At 40.9% G+C, this 19,680-nt stretch overlaps 1 protein-coding gene across 8 annotated transcripts in view; it reads left to right on the top strand.

Moving 5' to 3' along the window:
* DPP8 (dipeptidyl peptidase 8) overlaps positions 1-19,680 on the top strand; it is a 76,163-nt gene that overhangs the window by 20,439 nt on the left and 36,044 nt on the right. For 7 of the 8 annotated variants that reach the window (XM_054450212.2, XM_063652290.1, XM_063652289.1 and 4 more), the window contains exons 7-12: positions 7,038-7,148; positions 9,522-9,650; positions 13,111-13,172; positions 16,574-16,674; positions 17,790-17,967; positions 18,830-18,989. In XM_054450212.2, the coding sequence (XP_054306187.1) occupies positions 7,038-7,148; positions 9,522-9,650; positions 13,111-13,172; positions 16,574-16,674; positions 17,790-17,967; positions 18,830-18,989 (741 nt within the window). The remainder of the gene's footprint in view (positions 1-7,037; positions 7,149-9,521; positions 9,651-13,110; positions 13,173-16,573; positions 16,675-17,789; positions 17,968-18,829; positions 18,990-19,680) is intronic. The other variant, XM_063652288.1, reaches the window with a different exon arrangement.

The following is a 19,680-nucleotide window of genomic DNA, read 5'->3' as shown; positions in this document are numbered from 1 at the left end:
CTCCAACCTGGGCGACAAAGTGAGACTCTGTCTCAAAATTAAATAAATAAATAAATAAATAAATTTTTAAAAGTTAGTTTTGTTTTTGAGAAACAGAAAAACCAATTACACATTCTAAGGAACTACTTGAGGCCGGGCGTGGTGGCTCATGCCTGTAGTCCCAGCACTTTGGGAGACCAAGGCAGGTGGATCACCTGAGGTCAGGAGTTCTAGACTAGTCTGGCCAACATGATGAAACCCTGTCTCTACTAAAAATACAAAAATTAACTGGGCATGGTGGTGCACACCTGTAATTCCCAGCTACTAGAGAGGTTGAGGCGGGAGAATTGCTTGAACCTGGGAGGTGGAGGTTGCAGTGAGCTGAGATTGTGCCACTGTACTCCAGCCTGGGCAAGAGAGCAAGACCCTGTCTCAAAAAAATAAAACTACTTGAGACTGAGGCAGATAGATCACTTGAGCCTGGACAACATAGTAAGACCTTGTCTCTACCAAAAAAAAAAAAATAGCTGGATGTGGTGGCACATGCCTGTAGTCCCAGCTACTCAGGAGACTGAGGGAGGAGGATCACTCAAGCCTAGGAGGTCGAGGCTAAAGTGAAACGTGATTGCACCACTGCACTGCAGCCTGGGTGACAGAGTGAGACCCTGTCTCAAAAAAAAAATTATTCTTCAGTCTTGGAGAGCCTACTTAGTTATTGTCATAATAGAAAAAATAGAACTTTGTAGAACTATGTATATTGTGGGAATATTTAATTAAGTTTTATTGAAGTGGCTATGATAATACTAAGCACTATTCAAAGCACAGAAAGATGTGAATGGTTTCCTCTAAAGGTTTCATACAAATGAAAGATGGGAAATAGTGTATTGCTTTTTCTTTGAACACGTGAACCAGAGTTTAAGTACCATAATGAAGATGATGACTGAAAATTCTTTTGTCTAACTTTTGCTTAATCTTATGTTCACAAAGCTGATTTACTGTCATCTTTCTTAATCATTATCCCCTCATCATCATCAATCATTAGTTAAAATTAATTACAGGCCAGGCGCCGTGGCTCATGCCTGTAATCCTAGCACTTTGGAAGGCCGAGGCGGGCAGATCACGAGGTCAAGAGATCGAGACCATGCTGGCTAACACGGTGAAACCCTGTCTCTATTAAAACTACAAAAAATTAGCTGGGTGTGGTGGCGGGTGCCTGTAGTTCCAGCTACTAAGGACTAAGGAGGCCAAGGCAGGAGAATGATGTGAACCCAGGAGGCGGAGCTTGCAGTGAGCTGAGATCTCGCCACTGCATTCCAGCCTGGGCGACAGAGCAACACTCCGTCTCAAAAAAAAAAAAAAAAGAAAAAAGAAAGAAAGAAAGTCATTGTTAACAGATATGTTACAGGTAGGATAACAAAATGATACATATTCTTTCAAGTTTGTTTTTTTTTGTTCTTTTTTTGTTGTTGTTTGTTTTTGAGACAGAATCTTGCTCTGTCACCCAGGCTGGAGTGCAGTGGTGTGATCTCTGCTCACTGCAACCTCCGCCTCTCGGGTTCAGGTGATTTCCCCTGCCTCAGCCTCCCGAGTAGCTGGGATTACTGGCTAATTTTTTTGTATTTTTAGTAGAGACGGGGTTTCACCATGTTGGCCAGGGTGGTCTCAATCTTCTGACCTCGTGATACACCCACCTCGGCCTCCCAAAGTGCTGGGATTACAGGCATGAGCCACTGTGCTCAGTCTGTTTGTTTTTTGCAACAAAGTCTCGCTCTGTTGCCCAGGCTGGAGTGCAGTGGGCTATCTCAGCTCACTGTAACCTCCGCCTCCTGGGTTCAAGTGATTCTCATCCCTCAGCCTCCTGAGTAGCTGGGATTACAGGTGCACGCCACCACACCTGGTTAATTTTTGTATTTTTAGTAGGGACGGGGTTTCACCATGTTGACCAGGCTGGTGTTGAACTCCTGACCTCAAGTGATCCGCTCACCTCCGCCTCCCAAAGTGCTGAGAACAGGCGTGAGCCACAGCACCTGGCCAGACATAAGGTTTTATAAGAGCACCAATGTGGGACAGTGGTCAGGGAAGGCTTTCCAGAAAAGATGACACCTAAACTGATCCTAAGTAATGTCTATATATTATCCAGTACGCTCCTGACAAGGGGACTGCATGAGAAAGGTCTTGATGCAAAAGACATCATGGTGTTTGTGAGGAGTTAGAAGCAGTGTGAAGGTTCTGAAGCATAAGTTCTGAGTCAAGAAGTAGCAAAAGATTGGCAGATAAGGGCCAGGACAAGGGTAGACCATATCTTCTGTAAATGAACGTGGACTTTATCATGATATGAAGGTCCATGGAAAAGTTTTTAACAGTTGAGTGGTGTGATCATCATAATCATATTGTCGATAAGTTGTTCTGGATACTTTGTGGAGGTTAAATTTGAGAAGCATGGGTAGAGACAGGAACACCAAAGCTTGACTGTTGCAGTTATCCAAGTTATATGGCCTAAATCTAGAGCATAGTATAGAGAAAAGGGGATGGAGTAGGGAAAATCTTAAGTTAAAAGTACAGATTTTGGTGTTTAATGGGTCTCCCTTTGAAGTCAGGAAATCAGAACAGCTGTTCTACTACCAATGGCAGTAGAAAGATTAGGTTGGTAGTTAGTAAATCTGTTTTGGAAATCCTAGCCATTTTTTCATGCCTTTTTTTTTTTTTTTTCTTCCAATTTTTTTGAGACAGGGTCTCCTATTGGCTCACTGCAGTCTTCACGGGGCTGCAGCAATCCTCCCACCTCAGCACCCCTGAATAGCTGAGACTACAGGTGTGTGCCACCACGCCTACCTAATTTTTAATTTTTTTTGTAGAGATGAGGTCTCCCAGCACTTTGGGAGGCCAAGGCGGGAAGAGCTCTTGAGCCCAGGAGTTCAAGACCAGCCTGGGCAATGTAGGGAGACCCTGTCTCTACAAAAAAATAAAAAATAATAAAAATTACCCAGACATTGTGTCATGCACCCATTTCTCAGTTGCTCTGGGAGCCGAGGTGGGAGGATCACTTGAGCATGGGAAGTCAGGCTCTGTTGCACCACTGCACTCCAGCCTTGGAGTGACTGTATTTGCACCACTGCACTCCAGCCTTGGAGTGAGCTGTAATTGCATCACTGCACTCCAGCCTTGGTGGCAGATGAAAGAGAGAGACCCTGTCTCTAAAAAAAAAAAAGAGAGTATAGAACTGGTTTGAATTTCAAGTCTACCATTTATTACCTGTGTGGCCTTGAGCAGGTTATTTAACCCATCTCTTAGTTTCCACATCTGTAAAAATATATATTAATTAATAGCACATCAACATAGGGTTGTTAGGAGGCTTTAATGAGTTAATATCTATGAAATATTTAGGGTAGTACCTGAAACATAGTAAGTGTTGTGTAAGTATGTGCTTAGATAGAAAGTAGGTAGGGAGTTAATGTTATCAGCTTATTCCACTTACAATAGATTTCTAAGTGAAAGTCCACTTGAGATGGATTTGGTCTGTCAGTATGTACATGCGTTTATTCTTTGCCTGGTGATAGAGGAATTTAAAAGTAATAAAATCCTAGCTTCTGCTCTCAAATGACTTACTGAGAGGATGAGATTATACTATTTATTCATTTAATAAATAATAATGGAAGTCTATAATAAACAGTAGGAAGATACAAATGGGGGTTACTTATCTTCATAGTCTTGGCTCTATAATTAATTCCAGAATTCAAAACACTTTGAAAACTGAGCTTAGTTTTCATTAGGTTGTTACTAAAACTCATTTGGCAGTAACACCTGACCTGAAGTGACCTGAGGATATTGATAAACTTAATATGCTTATCTGTGTAGTGTGCCTATTCATAAGTTTGCTGCAGGAATATTGGTGTATATGATTATAAGGTATTTGGTTACCCTGCTGGAGATATTACATAATGTATTATGGTAGATGTACAATATATGAAAAAATCTCAGCCGGGCATGGTGGCTCACACCTGTAATCCCAGCACTTTGGGAGGCCAAGGCAGGCAGATCACCTGAGGTTGGGAGTTCAAGACCAGCCTGACCAACATGGAGAAACCGTGTCTCTACTAAAAATACAAAATTAGCTGGGGTGTTGGCACATGCCTGTAATCCCAGCTACTCAGGAGGCTGAGGCAGGAGAATCGCTTTAACCCAGGAAGTGGAGGTTGCGGTGAGCCAAGATGGCGCTATTGCACTCCAGCCTGGTAAACAAGAGCAAAACTCCATCTAAAAAAAGAGAGAGAAAGAAAGAAAGAAAACAGAAAAGGAAAGAAAAGAGAGCTCTCCCAAATTCTGAATTCCAAATATTTCTTTTTGGATTCAAACTTTTTGGATAAAAAAAATCATTGGTTTGTACTGTACATTATGTCAGACTATATAGAAAATATAAATAAGCAAAAATAATAAAACTTGCTGGTAAAATTAAAATCAGGCCAGGTGCAGTGGCTCACACCTGTAATCCTAGCACTTTGGGAGGCCAAGGTGAGAGGATTACTTGAGCTCACGGGTTTGAGACCAGCCTGGGAAACATAATGAGACCTCATCTCTACAAAATTTTTTTTAAAAATTAGCTGGGCTTAGTGACATATGCCTGTGTCCCAGCTACTTGGGAGGCTGAGACAGGAGGATTGCTTGAGCCCAGGAGATGAAGGCTGCAGTGACCCGAGATCTCACCCCTGCTCTACCCTTGGTGACAGAGCAAGACCCTGTCTCAAAAATAAAATAAAAATTAAAGTTACTGTGAGATATGTAATGCCTACTAGACTGGCTAAAGTGAGAAATATTGAGAACACCAAATGTTGGAGAAGAACTTTCATACTTTGATAGTAAGAATATAAAATAATAGAAATACTTTGGATAACTGTTTGGTACTTTCTTATGAAGTTAAACACACACTTACCACACTAACCAGCCATATTACTCGTAGGTATTTACTTAGGAGAAACAAAAACACATGTTCTCAAAAATTCCCTTTTTTTTTTCTTTTTTGAGACATGGTCTCACTCTGTCACCCAGGCTGGAGTGCAGTGGCGTGATCTCGGCTCACTGCATCCTCCTCCCAGACTCAAGCGATTCTCCTACCTCAGCCTCCTGAGTAACTGGGACCATAGGCACTTGCCATCACACTTGGCTAAATTTTGTATTTTTTGTAGAGGCAGGGTTTCACTATGTTGCCAAGGCTGGTCTCAAACTCCTGAGCTCAAGCAATCTGCCCTCCTCAGCCTCCCAAAGTGTTGGGATTACAGGCATGAGCCACAGCGCCTGGCCCACAAAAATTCTTACACAGTAATAATGTGGCTGGGTGCGGTGGCTCACGCCTGTAATCCCAGCATTTTGGGATGCCAAGGTGGGTGGATCACGAGGTCAGGAGATCAAGACCATTCTGGCTAACACGGTGAAACCCCGTCTCTACTAAAAATACAAAAAATTAGCCGGGCATCGTGGCGGACGCCTGTAGTCCCAGCTACTCGGGAGGCTGAGGCAGGAGAATGGCGTGAACCCGGGAGGCGGAGCTTGCAGTGAGCCGAGATCACGCCACTGCACTCCCGTTGGGGCAACAGAGCGAGGCTCCGTCTCAAAAAAAAAATGTTCATATCATCTTTAGTCATAATAGCCAGAAACTGGAAACAGGCAAGATATCTATTAACAGATAAAAGAACTATGGTATGCAATGGAATACAACTCAGCAGTAAACAGGAATTAACTACTGACACATGTAACAATATTGAAACTCAAAAGAAGCCAAACACAAATATATACATACTGTATGATTTCATTTACATGAACTTCTAGAATATGCAAACCTAACCTCTGGTGATAGAAATCAGATCAGTGATTGTTTCTGGGTTGGGACTGGGCCTTGACTGGGAAGGAGCATGAGTACTAGAAGTGTAAGTGGCGATAGGGATGTGGTCATACAAGTATGTGTATTTTTCAGAAATAAACAGTACATTTAAGAATTTGTAAATTATAAAGCAATTTTTAAAGCCTACTCAAAATCTCACTACTTGGAGATAACCGTATTTCAGTTTATATCAGCACTTTTTAAAAATGAATTTTTATAAATGGAATCACAGTATAAATGCTATTCAATAATCTGATTTATTTTATTCAAGTATATTGTAAACATTTCCTCATGACACAAAATCTTTTTTTTTTTTTTTTGAGACGGAGTCTTGTTCTGTCACCCAGGCTGGAGGGCAGTGGTGTTGTGATCTTGGCTCGCTGCAACCTCCACCTCCCGGGTTCAAGCGATTCTCCTGCCTCAGCCTCCCGAGTAGCTGAGAGTACAGGCACCTGGCACCATGCCCAGCTAATTTTTGTATTTTTAGTAGAGACGGAGTTTCACCATATTGGCCAGGCTGGTTTCAAACTCCTGACCTTGTGATCTGTCCTCCTCGGCCTCCCAAAGTGCTGGGATTACAGGCATGAGCCACCACTCCTGGCCTCAAAATCTTATATAATTATGGCTTTGTGGTTTTCTTTTAAAACAAGAGTCCCCTTCAAATATTTGCTGGAAACGTAAGTGTAAAACAGATGAAAGCTGAGCTGCTGCAGTTGAATCAGATGAAAGAAGAATGGTTGAATTATATGACCTATAAGATTCACTCTAGGTCTAAGATATACTTCTCTGTGTAAGAGAGTTACATGTCCCCTATACTGTGCTCCTTTTCATGTAATCTGTTTTCCATGATCCTGCTAATTGGGAAAATAATAACATTTATTTGGAGCATGTACTGTGGTCCAGGCTTTGTTCTAAGTGCTTTATGTGAATTAATTAATCTTCATATCAACCTCACAAGGTAGCCTTTTCTCATTTACAAATGGGATACTGCAGTGGAATGAGATTGGATGATTTGCCCAAAGTCAGACAGTACATACATGATGGACCCCAGATTTGAACTCAGTCCGTTCAGCTCCAGAGTTTGCCACCGTACTCCAGCCACCTTTCCAAACAAACTGAATCATTTTGCTTTGTACCTATGAAAAGATAGCTTTCTGTGATAATTTTGCCTTTTATATTTGTCTAGAGCTAGCCAACATGGAAGAAGATGCCAGATCAGCTGGAGTCGCTACCTTTGTTCTCCAAGAAGAATTTGATAGATATTCTGGCTATTGGTGGTGTCCAAAAGCTGAAACAAGTAAGGGGGTTCAAAATAATATATTATGGGTCAATTAAAGTATTGTAAGATTCAACTGTCATTTAAGTGCACAGATTCTAAATCTTGGATAATAGATTCGAAAGTGGATAATAGATTCCAAAGTGATGATGATTGATTCATGCCAGTAGTTATTTAAAATATGTACATTAGGCTGGGCGCAGTGGCTAACACCTGTAATCCCAGCACTTTGGGAGGCCGACGCAGGCGGATCACCTGAGGTCAGGAGTTCGAGACCAGCCTGGCTAACATGATGAAACCCCGTTTCTAATAAAAATACAAAAAATTAGCTGGGCATGGTGGCACGCACCTGTAATCCCAGCTACGTGGGAGGCTGAAGCAGGAGAATCGCTTGAACCCAGGAGACAGAGGTTACAGTGAGCCAAGATCACACTATTGCCCTCCAGCTTGGGCAATGAGAGCAAAACTCTGTCTCAAAAATATGTAGATTATGGCTGGGCACGGTGGCTCACGCCTGTAATCCCAGCACTTTGGAAGGCCGAGGCAGGTGGATCACGAGGTCAGGAGATTGAGACCATCCTGGCTAACATGGTGAAACCCCGTCTCTACTTAAAAAAAAAAAAAAAAAAAAAAATTAGCCAGGCGTGGTGGGGGGCGCCTGTAGTCCCAGCTACTCAGGAGGCTGAGGCAGGAGAATGACATGAACCTGGGTGGCGGAGCTTGCAATGAGCCGAGATCACACCGCTGCACTCCAGCCTGGGCGACACAGCGAGACTCCGTCTCAAAAAAAAAAAAAAAAAAAAAAATGTAGATTATATTTCATCATAATGAAGTCTAGTAAAAACCATTGTATTGTGGCTTAATGCCTCTGGCCCCTCAATTCTCTTTGCCAGTTTTTCTCCTAGAGGCTGGTCTTGGTAATGCTGGCAGCATTGGTGGCAAAATAAAAAATACACCTTGGCCGGGCGCGGTGACTCACGCATGTAATCCCAGCACTTCGGGAGGCCAAGGCGGGCGGATCACGAGGTCAGGAGATCGAGACCATCCTGGCCAACATGGTGAAACCCCATCTCTACTAAAATACAAAAAATTAGCTGGGTGTGGTGGTGCGCACCTGTAGTCCCAGCTACTCGGGAGGCTGAAGCAGAAGAATCAGTTGAACCCGGGAGGTAGAGATTGCAGTGAGCTGAGATCGCGCCACTGCGCTCCAGCCTGGCAACAGAGCGAGACTCTGTCTCGAAAACAAACAAACAAAAAAACAAAAAACCACACCTTAATGTGTTGCTAAAAAAATATGTGATTGACTAGAGAGTCTGTTAAACAGATGACCCAATCAGTATATGAATGGATAGGATAAAAGGGAACAAATTCCTCACCTTCTTGGGGCAAATTCACAAGTATCTCACTCTCTGAGAAGAAGCTCACTAAAGCATGGCTTTCAAACTTTTTGACCATGATCCAGTTAGAAGTGTACTTTTATTGTGGCCTAATACATATACTGTATAGATAAAACTGAAAACAAATTTCAAGAAGCAATACTTATGTGTAATGCTCCCTGATACTGTTATATTGTTTTGTTTTTGTTTTTGGGTTTTTTTTTTTTTTTTTGAGGCAGGATCTCTGTTGCACAGGCTGGAGTGCAGTGGTGCAATCTCAGCTCACTGCAAAGTCCGCCTCCTAGGCTCAAGCAATCCTCTCACCTCAGCCTCCCAAGTACCTGGGACTACAGGCACAAGCCACTACACCCAGCTAATTTTTGTATTTTTTTTTTAGAGATGGGGTATTGCCATGTTGCCCAGGTTGTGGTTTGTGTGTTGTATTTTTTAAAATACTGATTATGACCCGTTAACAGATTTCATGACCTACTCATGGTTTGGAGCTAGCAGTCTGAACGCTTCTCTAAGAAACCCTGAAAAATACTTTTCAGCCATGTCTTGGATTTGGACATTTTATTTTAAGATGTGAAATGTTTTGTTGTATTTGTTAGAAGATGATTTTGACATAAATACAGAAACTATTCAAAACAACTGAACTGTATTTAAGTAGTATTTATGTTTTTAATAGGAAATATTATACATGTAATTAAATATTTCATTTTTCAACAAAGAATGCATTTTATGGTATGCAAGAACAAAGTCCTACAAAAATGTTTTTCCCTCTTTTAAAAATAGGTATACATATCATCTCCAGTTGTTTTCCCTCCAAAAGAAGTGGCTTAACAATAACTCACCTTGCTACTACAAAGACTAGTGATATTTTCCTACAAAAAAGGCAGCATATTTTATACAGAAGTTATTCTTCACTATAAGAAATCTGACACTAGAAGGAACAGTTGTTTATGACTACTCTCTGGAATAATTCTTCTAAATTTTCAATATCTAAATTTCTTTTAAGCTCCCAGTGGTGGTAAAATTCTTAGAATTCTATATGAAGAAAATGATGAATCTGAGGTGGAAATTATTCATGTTACATCCCCTATGTTGGAAACAAGGAGGGCAGATTCATTCCGTTATCCTAAAACAGGTACTGTACTCCATTGGCATTTATATTCACTCATTTCCTCTTTCCAAATAAGATTCTTTCTGTAGTCATCCAAAGGTGTAGCCAACAACATTGGTCATTTCCAGCCTTATTTACGATGGGTTGTTCACTAAGTATCACAAAAATAGATTTTGAATTAAAGAGTGATCTTTTTGATTCTTTTCAAAGGTAGGGATGTCTACACAATTGGTTTCCTCAAGGAATGAATTAGAGGGTATCTTTGCGCCGGGCGTGGTAGTTCACGTCTGTAATCCCAGCACTTTGGGAAGCTGAAGTGGGTGGATCACTTGAGGTCAGGAGTTTGAGACCAGCCTGACCAACATGGTGAAACCCCATCTTTACTAAAAATACAGAATTAGCCAGGTGTGGTGGTGCATGCCTGTAATCCCAGCTACTTGGGAGGTTGACGCAGGATAATCACTTGAACCCAAGAGGCAGAGGTTGTAGTGAGTTGAGATCATGCCATTGCACTCCAGCCTAGGCAACAAGAGTGAAACTCTGTCTCAAAAAAAAAAAAAGAAGGTGTCTTTGCTAGCAAATAATGATTTTTAAGTGATACTTTTCATAATAAGTGATTTTTTTTCCATTTTGCTTCTTACAGCATTTCAGTTGTAAAAATAATACATAATTTCACTTTTCACTTTATTTCATTCTTGCTCTTTTCAGCCCCCCTTTTTTCTATTTTAAATTTTATTTCAATAGTTTTTGAGGAACAGGTGGTTTTCGGTTACATGGATAAGTTCTTTAGTGGTGATTTCTGAGATTTTGGTGCACCCGTCACCCGAGCAGTGTACGCTGTACCCAATGTGTAGTCTTTTATTCCTCATACCCACCACCCTTCCTCTGGAGTCCCCAAAGTCCATTATATCATTCTTATGCCTTTGTGTCCTCATAGCTTAGCTCCCACTTATCAGTGAGAACATGATACTTGGTTTTCCATTCTTGAGTTACATCACTTAGAGTAGTGGTCTCCAGCTCCATCTAGGTTGCTGTGAATGCCATTATTTTGTTCCTTTTTATGGTTGAGTAGTATTCCATGTTGTATATATACTACATTTTTTTAATCCACTTGTTGGTTGATGGGCAAGCACCTCATTTTTATTTTACTTTTTTAAGACAGTGTCTTGCTGTGTCATCCAGGCTGGAATGCAGTGGTGTGATCTTGGCTCACTACAACCTCTGCCTTCTGGGCTCAAGTGATTATCCTCCCTCAGCCTCCTGAGTAGCTGGGATTACAAGTTCCTACCACCACGCCCGGATGAGTTTTGTATTTTTAGTAGAGATGGTGTTTCACCATGTTGGTCAGGCTGGTCTTGAACTCCTGACCTCAAGGGATCCACCCACCTCGGCCTCCCAAAGTGCTGGGATTACAGGTATGAGCTGCTGCACCTGGCCGAACCTCTTATTTTTTGATATTCAAAAAGTATGAATTTGAGATGGGGCTCTGAGATTCTTGTGTAGTAAAGCCCTGACCATCTACATTATTCTTTTTCGTTTTTTTTCTTGAGACAGTCTCTCTCTGTTGCCAAGGCTGGAATGCAGTGGTGTGGTCTTGGCTCACTATACCTCCGCCTCCTGGGCTCAGGCCGTTTTCCCACCTCAGCCTCCTGAGTAGCTCGACCAGCCTGGTGCGGCTAATTTTTGTATTTTGTTTTTTTGTTTTTTTTTTTTTTTGCTTTGTCACCCAGGCTGGAGTGCAATGGCACGATCTCAGCTCACTACAACCTCCGCCTCCCAGGTTCAAGCGATTCTCCTGCCTCAGCCTCCTGAGTAGCTGGGATTACAGGCGCCCGCCGCCACACCTGGCTAATTTTTGTATTTTTAGTAGAGACAGGGTTTCACCATGTTGGCCAGGCTGGTCTCGAGCTCCTGACCTCGTGATCTGCCTGCCTCAGCCTCCCAAAGTGCTGGGGTTACAGGCGTGAGCCACTGCGCCCAGCCGTTTTTTTGTGTGTTGTTTGGTTTTTTTTGAGACAGAGTCTTGCTCTGTCACCCAGGCTGGAATGCAGTGGCACGATCTCAGCTCACTTCAACCTCCGCCTCCCGAGTTCAAGCAATTCTCCTGCCTCAGCCTCCGGAGTAGCTGGGGTTACAGGCGCGTGCCACCACACCTGGCTAATTTTTGTATTTTTAGTAGAGATGGGGTTTCACCATGTTGGTCAGGCTGGTCTCGAACTCCTGACCTCAGGTGATCCACCTGCCTCAGCCTCCCAAAGTGCTGGGATTACAGGCGTGAGCCACTGCACCCTGCCTAATTTTTGTATTTTTTGTAGAGATGGGGTTTTACCATGTTGACCAGGCTGGTCTTGAATTCCTGAACTCAAGTGATCCGCCTGCCTTAGCCTCTCAAAGTGCTGGGATTACAGGCGTGAGACACCGTGCCTGGCATATACGTTACTCTTGACTTAACTAAAGTGTAAAGAGAATTGATCTGGCAAAATTAATTTGAGTAATTTTGGATAAGCATTACTATTCATTTCTGTCTCTTTCTTTCTTTCTTTCTTTTTTTTGAGATGGAGTCTCACTCTTGTTACCCAGGCTGGAGGGCAGTGGCACGATGTCAGCTCACTGCAGCCTCCACCTCCCATGTTCAAGTGATTCTCCTGCCTCAGCCTCCCAAGTAGCTGGGATTACAGGCACGTGCCACCACACCTGGCTAATTTTTGTATTTTTAGTCGAGATGGGGTTTCACCATGTTGGTCAGGCTGGTCTCAAACTCCTGACCTCAGGTGATCCACCTGCCTCGGCCTCCCAAAGTACTAGGATTACAGGCGTGAGCCACTGCACCCTGCCTAATTTTTGTATTTTTTGTAGAGATGGGGTTTTACCATGTTGACCAGGCTGGTCTTGAATTCCTGAGCTCAAGTGATCCGCCTGCCTTGGCCTCTCAAAGTGCTGGGATTACAGGCGTGAGACACCGTGCCTGGCATATACGTTACTCTTGACTTAACTAAAGTGTAAAGAGAATTGATCTGGCAAAATTAATTTGAGTAATTTTGGATAAGCATTACTATTCATTTCTGTCTCTTTCTTTCTTTCTTTTTTTGTTTTTTGAGATGGAGTCTCACTCTTGTTACCCAGGCTGGAGGACAGTGGCACGATGTCAGCTCACTGCAACCTCCACCTCCCAGGTTCAAGTGATTCTCCTGCCTCAGCCTCCCAAGTAGCTGGGATTACAGGCGCACACCACCACACTCAGCTAATTTTTGTATTTTTAGTAGAGACGGAGTTTCACCATGTTGGCCAGGGTGGTCTCAAACTCCTGACCTCAGGTGATCCACCTGCCTCAACCTGCCAAAGTGCTGGGATTACAGGCGTGAGCCACTGCACCCGACCTATACGTTATTCTTGACTTAACTAAAGTGTAAAGAGGATTGATCTGGCAAAATTAATTTGAGTAATTTTAGATAAACATTACTATCATTTATGTCTCTTTCTAAAGGTACAGCAAATCCTAAAGTCACTTTTAAGATGTCAGAAATAATGATTGATGCTGAAGGAAGGGTAAGTATAAAATGCTGAGTTGACCTTCTGCGTCATTTGACTAATCTATTCAGCCCAGTAGGGTTCTTTGATACACTTTTTTATTTTTGGACTTGCTGAACTTGCTGAGATATCTGTGGATCATGATTTTAGATTGACCTGATTTTTTACTTGCAAATCATCCTGCTGGTTCATAAGATGGGAATATGGGGATATGCATATTAACCACTCCTTTCCAATAGTTTTTCTGTTTGCCTTTATTCTCCAGATTAATGTTAAAATAAAAAAAAAGGTAGTTATTGACTGGTTACCTTCTGTGTTGGGTAGATGTCTGTGGTGCATTAAATATCCCACAGTTAATTTGTACTACTGCTTTCCATTTCGACAGCCAAGTGCTTATAAGCTACATGCACATAAGACTAGGTAAAAAACAGTCTTCTCTTCTAGACCTTTTTTTTTTTTTTTTTTTTGAGTTTAAGAGCGGAGGTTTAACAGGCAAAAGAAAGAGAAAAGAGAATAGCTTTCTCTCCTGCAGAGAGAGAGAGGCTCCCGAGTCAGTCTTCCTCTTCTAGACTTTTTTAAAAACAGCTTTACTGAGATATATAACTCACATGTAATATGATTTATTTATTTAAACTTTAAAATTCAGTGGCTGTTGGTATATTCACAGAGTTTTGCAACCATCACCACAGGCAGTTTTAGAACATTGTTATTACCTCAAAAAGATACCCTATACTCCTGAGCCATCATCCCCCAACCTGCTCATATCCCCTGTCATATCCCCCAAGCACTAGAGCACTAGGCAACCTTTTTTTTTTTTTAGTCTCGCACTGTCACCTGGGCTGGTGTGCAATGGCGCCTTCTGGGTTCACATGATTCTCCTGCCTCAGCCTCCTGAGTAGTTGGAATTACAGGCACACCACCACACCCAGCTAATTTTTTGTATTTTTAGTTTCACTATGTTGACCAGACTGGTCTCAAACTCCTGACCTCATGATCTGCCCACCTCGGCCTTCCAAAGTGATGGGATTACAGGCATGAGCCACTGTGCCCAACCTAGACAACCATTAATCTACTTTCTATCTCTATAAATTTGCCTATTCTGGACATTTCATATAAGTGGAATCATACAATATGTCGTTTGGTCTCCTTGACTTAGATTGTTTTCAAGGTCCATCCATGTTGTACCATGTATCAATACTTCATTTATTTTTAATTGATGAATAATACCTTTATATGGATATACCATATTGTATTTATCAGGTGATGAACATTTTGATTGTTTCCATTTTATGGCTATTACGAATAATGCTGCCATGAGTATGTGTGTACAAGTTTTTGTGTGGGCTTATGTTTTCATTTCTCTGGAGTATATACCTACGAGTAGAATTGTTGAGTCATTTGATGACTATTTTTTTAACCTTTTGTGGAACCACTGAAGTGTTCTTCCAAAGTGGCTGCACTATTTTATTTTATTTTATTTTATTTTTTGAAGAAAGGTCTCCAGCCTGCCTAATATGGTAAAACCCCGTCTCTACTCAAAATACAAAAAAGAGAAAGGTCTCACTTTGTCACCCAGCCTGGAGTACAGTGACACAATCACAGCTCAACCCAGCCTCAACCTCTCAGGCTCAAGTGATCGTCCTGCCTCGGCCTTCTAAGTAGCTGGGACCACAGGCACACACCACCATGCCCCGCTAATTTTATTTTTCGTAACGACAGGATTTCCCTATGTTGCCCAGGCTGGTCTTGCACTCCTGGGCCCAAGTGATCCTCTCACTTCAGCCTCCCAAAGTGCTGGGATTACAGGTGTGAGCCACCACACTCAGCATGCACTATTTTATATTCCCACAAGCAGTGGATGAGATTTCCAGTTTCTCCACATTATCACCAATACTTCTTGTTGTCCATTATATTTACTATAGCCATCCTATTGTGTTTTATTTTTTTTATTTATTTTTTTGTGATGGAGTCTTGCTCTGTCCTCCAGGCTGCAGTGCAGTGGTGCGATCTCATCTCACTGCAAGCTCCACCTCCTGGGTTCACGCCATTCTCCTGCCTCAGCCTCCAGAGTAGCTGGGACTACAGGTGCCCGCCAAGATGCCCGGCTAATTTTTTTATATTTTTAGTAGAGACAGGGTTTCACCGTGTTAGCCAGGATGGTCTCAATCTCCTGACCTTGTGATTCGCCCACCTTGGCCTCCCAAAGTGCTGGGATTACAGGCATGAGCCACCACACCCGGCCCCTATTGTGTTTTAAGTGGTATCTCATTGTGGTTTTGATTTACATTTCTCTGATGGCTAACGATGTTGGGAATCATTTTCTGTGTTTATTAGCCGTGTATATATTTTCTTTGGAGGACTGTCTATTCAGATCCTTTGCACAGTTTTTAAAAATTATTTATTTTTTAAATTGTGTTTACTAGACTTAGAAAAAAGTTTGCTTATCCAGAACTATTTCTTTAGTATATTACACAAATGGGCCAAGCACGGGGGCTTACACCTGTAATCCCAACTATTTGGCAGACAGGCAGATCACTTCAGGTCAGGAGTTTGAGACCAGCCTGGCCAACATGGTGAAACCCTGTCTCTACTAAAAATACAAAAATTAGCTGGGTGCAGTGTTATATACCCGTAATCCCAGCTACTCGGGAGGCTGAGACAGAAGAATCACTTAAACCCGGGAGGCAGAGGTTGCAGTTAGTCGAGATGGTGCCACTGCACTACAGCCTGGGTGACAGAGTGAGACTCTCCAGTGTCTCAAGGATCACTTGAGCCCAGGAGTTTGAGACTAGCCTGGGCAACATAGGGAGACTCCATCTCTACAAAAAATTTAAAAATTAATATTTTATTTAATTTCATTACAAGCACACACCTTAACTGTAGTCTCAGCTACTCAGGAGGCTGAGGCAGGAGGATCACTTGAGCCTGGGAAATTGCAAAGGCAGTAAGCTGTGATCAAGCCACTGCATTCCAGCCGGGACAACAGAATGAGACCTTGTCTCAAAAAAAAATATATATATATACACACATACATATATATGTATAAATAAAATATAATTAGTGTATATATATATGTGAAATATAGGGAACTAGGGACTATTATTTTTCTGGATACTTGAGTCTAAGGTGATTAAAACTTGATTTTACTAGTTATTATCAAGTGTTCTGTTAGTATCAACTCAAAGAAATAGATTTTTAGGCTGTGTTAAAAGTGCTTATAACTTTTTTAGGCACAGAAATTAAGTACCAGTATAGATAACCCAGAATTTACTCCTGGATTTGCTATATCCTTTGTGCCTTTTTAATACCTAACTCTGGAAAAATTTTCTGCTTTTTGGATAAAGTGTTAAAGTAGACTAGCAAGCTAATTATTTATCTAAATCTTCTATAACTAGATTCTTTTTTTTCTTTTTTAATAGATCATAGATGTCATAGATAAGGAACTAATTCAACCTTTTGAGATTCTATTTGAAGGAGTTGAATATATTGCCAGAGCTGGATGGACTCCCGAGGGAAAATAGTGCGTATGTTAAATTGTTACTTCTTTATAACTAATTTAGGATCCAGAGCTTTGGAATATTTGTGCTATTAGGTTTGCCTTGTAGTTGGAGCTGCCTTCACATGTAAATTTGCAGCACAGTTACTACTACACAAGGCATTTTTCTTGAATTAAGTGGATTTGTGCATTTGTGATCCTATAGGCATAGGTGCACTGCAGTTTAATTCTGTCTTTATCCTCAGCCAGTTATGGTTCACAGTGTTATTTGTGATTAAATCATATGGCTTTAAGGCTCAGACATAAATGTGTATTTTTTAAATTGTATAATTGTAGAGCTTTATATGAAGATGATTACAAATAAATAGTTGCTGTGTCTAATGTAGACAACAGGAGTTTCACAAGACTGGCATTTGTTGACATTGATACTAAAGGGAGAAAACTTTTTTTTTTTGAGTCAGGGTCTCACTCTGTCACCTAGGCTGGAGTGCAGTGGTGCAATCATGGCTCACTGCAGCGTCAACCTCCCCGGCTAAAGCTATCCTCCTGAGTAGCTGGGACTATGGGGACATGCCACCATGTCCAGCTAATTTTTTTTATTTTTTGTAGAGACAAGGGCTCACTGTATTGCCAGGTTGGTCTCAAACTCCTGGGCTCAAATGATCCTCTTGTCTCGGCCTCCCAAAGTGCTGAGATTACAGGTGTGAACCACTGCACTTGGCAGAACTTTTGTTTATATAGACAGGGTCTCTCTCTGTGTCACCCAGACTGTAGTGCAGTGGCATGATCGTAGCTTACTGTAAGCTCGAAATCCTGGCCTCAAGCAGCCCTCTCACCTTGACCTCCCAAAGTGCTGGGATTATAGGCATGAGCCATCATGCCAGCCTACAGGGATAAAACACTTTTCACAGACCAACTATGGTTTTGGAAATTTCAAGAAAGCCACTTTTTATAAATTCTATTCAAGCTTAAAGTGTATTTTTAATTAACTATTTGTAAGTGATAATTTAATATACACTAAAGCAGTTCTTTCATGGTGATTACAGATATAATTGATAGGTGCCAAAGGAGATAATAGGGGAATCTTTTTCTGATAGCTTGCTTTATTTCTGATTCTTGTCTTTTATTTATTTAAATAGTGCTTGGTCCATCCTACTAGATCGCTCCCAAACTCGCCTGCAGATAGTGTTGATCTCACCTGAATTATTTATCCCAGTAGAAGATGATGTTATGGAAAGGCAGAGACTCATTGAGTCAGTGCCTGATTCTGTGACGCCACTAATTATCTATGAAGAAACAACAGACATCTGGATAAATGTATGCGTTTTTTCCTGTACTTGTTTAAATATTTTCTCAGAATGCTAAAGCAAATGAAGTTATATAGCAAACTATCAAAATGCATTTTTTTTTTAAGTTTAAAGGGACCATGTTATTTCTTTAGTATGAGCATTTCCAATTGGAGTGATGGTTCCAGAATGGAATGGTTTGTATTGATAGAAAGTAGATGCCATTGAAATGACATCTCCTTGGCTTCAGATTTGTTCCTGGAGATAATAGATATTAAATACACAGCCTCATCAGTGCTTCTGAGAGGACTTCATGAGTCTGATCTAGAAAAGACTTTCTCTTTTATGTTGGCAAACTGTACCAAAATAAACCAATTCTTAATTGAATTTTGAATTTTCCAATTTAGCAGACAAATTTAAATAAGATACAAAATAAATAAAGCCATCTCACTTCCTAGCTGAATATAAGCTTCATATGATTCACCTATGAACACCTGTTTTCCCCTGAACTATTAGAAAAATTCTTTTTGGAAAACAAAAATTAAAAATTACCTCATCTTTCTGTAATAAGATTTATATTATTAAACAAACCTTGTGCCATCATCCATGTTTCAAGGATTATAGAGATGTTGAGTAAGAAAAAACTTTTGGTCATATTTTTCTTTTTTACTCCATTTGAAAACATTTACTTATCAGTGGAAGAAGTCTTTGACTAAAGTAGAATAAATCTGAAAGCCCCAAGCAAAATTTATTACTGTAAATATAGCATTCCTTTGGCATTGATGGTTATTTATATTTCAAAGTATATTTATCAAGTAATTTTTCCTGTAGCCTAATTGAATTATGTAGTATTTTCATAATGTGTATAGTAAATTTAGCTATTCATTTTACAGATCCATGACATCTTTCATGTTTTTCCCCAAAGTCACGAAGAGGAAATTGAGTTTATTTTTGCCTCTGAATGCAAAACAGGTTTCCGTCATTTATACAAAATTACATCTATTTTAAAGGAAAGCAAATATAAACGATCCAGTGGTGGGCTGCCTGCTCCAAGTAAGAAATCCATTTTATTTTAAAAAAGAAAAAATGTTGGAAGCAAAGGTGGGAGGGACAGGGGAATGTATCTTTTGCATGCTTTATAAGCATCAATACTTGCTTCATTAAACTTAATATGTAAATTAAACTAAAACATAAATACATGTATGTGTAAAAAACACAGGACAAAGTTCTTAATGGATTGACACGTATTATAAAGTATTCATAGTGAATAATCTAAGTAGCAGGATTACTGATTTTTACTTTTTACTTTTGCCTTGACTGCAATTTTTAATTTGTTTAAAGTGAGCCCATTTTAAAAAAACTATTTTTGGCTGGGTGCAGTGGCTCACACCTATAATCCCAGCACTTTGGGAGGCCAAGGCAGGCGGATCACCTGAGGTCAGGAGTTTGAGACCAGCCTGGCCAACATGGCGAAACACCATCTCTATTAAAAATACAAAAATGAACCGGGCGTGGTGGTGTGCACCTGTAGTCCCACCTTACTCGGGAAGCTGAGGCAGAAAAATCACTTGCACCCAGGAGGCGGAGGTTGCAGTGAGCCAAGATCACGCCACCACACTCCAGTCTGGCAACAGAGCAAGACTCCGTCTCAAAAGAAAAAAAAAGACAACACTATTTTTTTAAATGTTATGTAATTATTAGATATTTTTCCACACTAGGTGTTTCTTATACTGTCTGCATCTAC

Source organism: Pongo pygmaeus, chromosome 16 (genome assembly GCF_028885625.2).
Source record: "Pongo pygmaeus isolate AG05252 chromosome 16, NHGRI_mPonPyg2-v2.0_pri, whole genome shotgun sequence".
NCBI lineage: Eukaryota > Metazoa > Chordata > Mammalia > Primates > Hominidae > Pongo > Pongo pygmaeus.
The sequence above is the reverse complement of the archived record's forward strand: the minus strand, read 5'-3'. Positions and strand labels throughout refer to the sequence as shown.